Consider the following 3,497-nt stretch of genomic DNA (forward strand, 5'->3'; position numbering starts at 1 on the left):
GGGGTTATAAGATGTGCTAGACGGCAGGCATAAGCAGGCATGGCAGACCATGGCAGAAGGCTACGTGGGGCAATCGAGGTGGAAAAGTGAACAGAGAGCGCTGGGAGATGGAGCTTGTAGGGTCAGCCCAGACCATCGCTTTTGTCAGGGCTTCCTTGGGAGACCCAGGCTTATCCTCTGCCTCAGGAAAACTCTGAATCAAAGACTCCAACAACAGTGCCTATGTCCCAACTTATCCTAACTCATAACCACTTCCCAGGCCACGCCACTTAAAGCCCCACATGACAAGGGCCAGGGTTGCTCTCATAGAGTTAGGCATCCAGCCCTGCTACATGTCGGTGCATTGCCTTAGAATAGGGTATCTCCGAATTTGTTTCTGCTCCTACTCCTTCTGAGTCTTGCCCTAATAAAGGCTGCTACTATAGGCCTGTTATTTGCTAGAAGGTCATTTTTTTTCTTGACCAAAATCATATTCCCAGAATGCTTGAAAAAATATTATCATGCCCTTTGCCCTGTGTCGATACATGGACACGGAAAAAGGAAAGAAACTAGCTGGCAGACCTTGCCTCTGATCTATCCTGAGTGCCTTGTATTCATGGGCTCAGTACAGGGCACACAGTCCGTTCTGTTCATCCACAGAGGGTCCACTAGAAAGAATGTCTAAATGGGAAGAATGACACAGTCTCAATAATGCCACAGGTAAAATTTATTTTGGACACAAGCTCTTCTGAATCGGCCACTCCAGCACTTTAGGTCTTCATCTTCTGGGACTGCACGTCAAGGGATAGACACTTGCCAGGAATGGTGTGTGGAAAATGTTATGCCAAGCACTGGATCCATGATTCATGAGCAATCTTCTGGGGCTGTCTCCAGGCAGGCGTACACCCCCATTCTTATTCCACAGGGTCATAAACACCACCCTTTTAAAATATAAATTTGATCATGACATTTCCTCTGCTCAGAAACCTCCAGCAGTCTACCAAACTCTTTGGCAAGGCAGCTCATTCCTTTCTGGACCCTGGCTTGGATGATCCTCTACTGAGATGTTGCAAATTCTACTGACCACAATCTCAATCACTTTCCCATCTCCAGTGTAGGACCCACATTTCCCCATCATCTGTACTGCCCTTCCTTACTGTGGCAAACTGTATGCCTCCTTTAAGCTCTTCCTTAAATGTTCTCTACTCTCGGAAATACTTCCCAACCTCCACTGATCCACCCACCCATGCCAAACCTGTAACTCTACCCTGTGCTTCCACAGACCTTAGTAGAAATTTGTGCAAAGCTGGGGTCACCCTGGGTTGTACTTATTTACATAGTTCTGTCTCCATGAACTAGCTGTGTTTACCTTTTTATCTCAACTTCAGCACAATGCCTGTCACAGAAGATACTCCATAATTGGGGTTCTCTTTGCTTCCCTCTGCCTCCCAGGATCACCCATTTTCTAGGAAGAGTGAAGCCCCCTTGGTGGGGAAGGGGAAGGAGGGTGACAAACCCTGGGTCAGTAATGACCTGTGAATCTCGGATCATGGTTACTTGTCTCAACTGAGAGCCCCCTCGGGGACAGAGACAGGGATAGGGCTTCTCTTTGAGGAGAGGGTCTTAGATAATGCAGCCAGGTGTCCTTCTGCCATTCACTTCCAGCCTCTTTCTCTTGGAGTTACCCAGACGTCTGTGTGCAGTGGACATGTGAACATCCATCGGCCCCAGGAAAGTCCACTGGGGTTAACACCCTTGTCAGCTCTTGACTGATTTATACTCACCACACGGATAGCACGTTTGCATACATGGCCACATCCATTGCTGCAGCATTTCATTTCCCCGGGACATGAGTCATCTCCTGAGCACTTTTCAACACAAAGCCCAATGGCATCTTTGGGCAGCTTGGGGCAGAGTCCAGGTTTGACTCCCCCTGAAAAAAAAAAAAAGGTGTTTGTGGAGTCTGGAATAGTCACTAACCAGGTATAAAAACTTTTGTTAGAAGTCTAAGGGCTCAGTGCTGGCAGAACTCCCACCTCTTTCATTTCTTCCTTTGTACTCCTGGACCCTCCCTCAGCTTCAACAGCTCCACTCTCATGCTGAAGCCCCCATTTTCACAGTCTGGCCCTTAGTAGAATGTTCTCCCAGCTGCAAAGGCTGCCCAGTCCCAGCAGGCAAGCAACCTGCTCTGTCATAAGCCTCTTCTTTCCTCCTTATAAGATATTAGAAACATCTCTGATCCCAGACTTCCGTCTTCCACCTCACACGTACCCCATGTTCATCCCGTGGCTACTCCGTGTTGGAGCCCTACATCCAAGGCACGTGTAGAGAGAGCCCCAACTTTTAATAAGGCCCAACCTGATCTGATAAGAAGAATTGGGCCCCGGCTGGTGTTGCTCAGTGGGTTGGAGCATCGCCCCATATACTGAAAGTTTTGCAGGTTCAGTCCCCACTTGGGGCATGTATGGTAGGCAACCAATCGATGTCCTCACTTATCTCATTCTCTCTCTCTCTCTCTCTCTCTCTCTCTCAAATCAATAAGTATCTCTCGGGTGAGGATTAAAAAAGAAGAAGAATGGGAAACACAAGGTGATCACTCCTGAAGGTTAAAGAAAGTGGGTCTGATCAATGCCAAATCTCCACTCTGCAGCCTGTTCCTGGGCCCCACCATCCCAGGTAAGTAGCTGGGCTCTGAGCCTCCTCTGCTCTCAGGTAGGACCCCCTCAGCACCCTTACCTCCATTACGTCCTTGAGCGAAGGCCATCTCCATCCCCAAGATGACAAAAGCCACTAGGACAAAGACTGTGCCTGTCTTCATGTTGGCCTTTGATATGAATGCACACACTGAGCCCAGCCCCAATTTATACCCTTAGTGTCAACAGAGAGGAGAGTTGGGTGGGGCAGTAGAGCAGGAAATGTACAACATGATCTAGTTACTTTGTTCTATTTCATAACTGGTTTCTCTCTAATTAGGGTACGTTTTCTTGTAGATGCAAATTCAAACAGGAGAATTCATTGCTACATCACAACTTGGCACTAATTTCTCTGGTGTCATTAGAAAAAGTGGCCAAAGAAAATAATTTTCTGTGTATAACTTAGAATTTCAGAGTAAGAGCTTAAAACTATGAAGCTATGTGTTATTCCAACTGGTGCCTCCTGGAGGTCCCGTTCCAGGAGGATTCAATGTGCTTCTGGGAGAGATGGTGAACGGGTTGTGCCTTGGTGCCATCCAGGGCTGCGATCCCCAAGTGGGGGTGGAAGAAGACCACCCCTTAATCACAAAGTTAGGTAGTAAGGTTGCTCACCTGTTACGGCCAAAGCTGATCCTGAGTAGGGGGTTGGGGTGAGAGGATTGAGAAAAGACAGACAAGAGAATGAAAGCTGGGTCTCTGTGGGACGCTGCTCCCTGATGAGGAGACAGCACCAGCGCCCACACGCCTTGTCTTTATTTTATAGCAGATGCCACGAGGCAAAGTAGGGGCGTGATCACATTGTTTACAGCATTCTCGTGAGTTTCA

At 48.0% G+C, this 3,497-nt stretch overlaps 1 protein-coding gene across 1 annotated transcript; it reads right to left on the minus strand.

The window, feature by feature from the left end:
* Nucleotides 1-765: 765 nt before the first annotated feature.
* Nucleotides 766-2,821, minus strand: LOC106725703 (WAP four-disulfide core domain protein 18-like). The gene is made up of 3 exons (XM_014537772.1): nucleotides 2,716-2,821; nucleotides 1,764-1,912; nucleotides 766-920 (listed from the first exon to the last, which is right to left on the minus strand). The coding sequence occupies exons 1-3, from the start codon at nucleotides 2,795-2,797 to the stop codon at nucleotides 894-896; spliced, it is 258 nt and encodes an 85-aa protein (XP_014393258.1). The 5' UTR covers nucleotides 2,798-2,821; the 3' UTR covers nucleotides 766-893.
* Nucleotides 2,822-3,497: the final 676 nt, after the last annotated feature.

Source organism: Myotis brandtii, unplaced genomic scaffold (genome assembly GCF_000412655.1).
Source record: "Myotis brandtii unplaced genomic scaffold, ASM41265v1 scaffold1814, whole genome shotgun sequence".
Taxonomy (NCBI): Eukaryota; Metazoa; Chordata; class Mammalia; order Chiroptera; family Vespertilionidae; genus Myotis; species Myotis brandtii.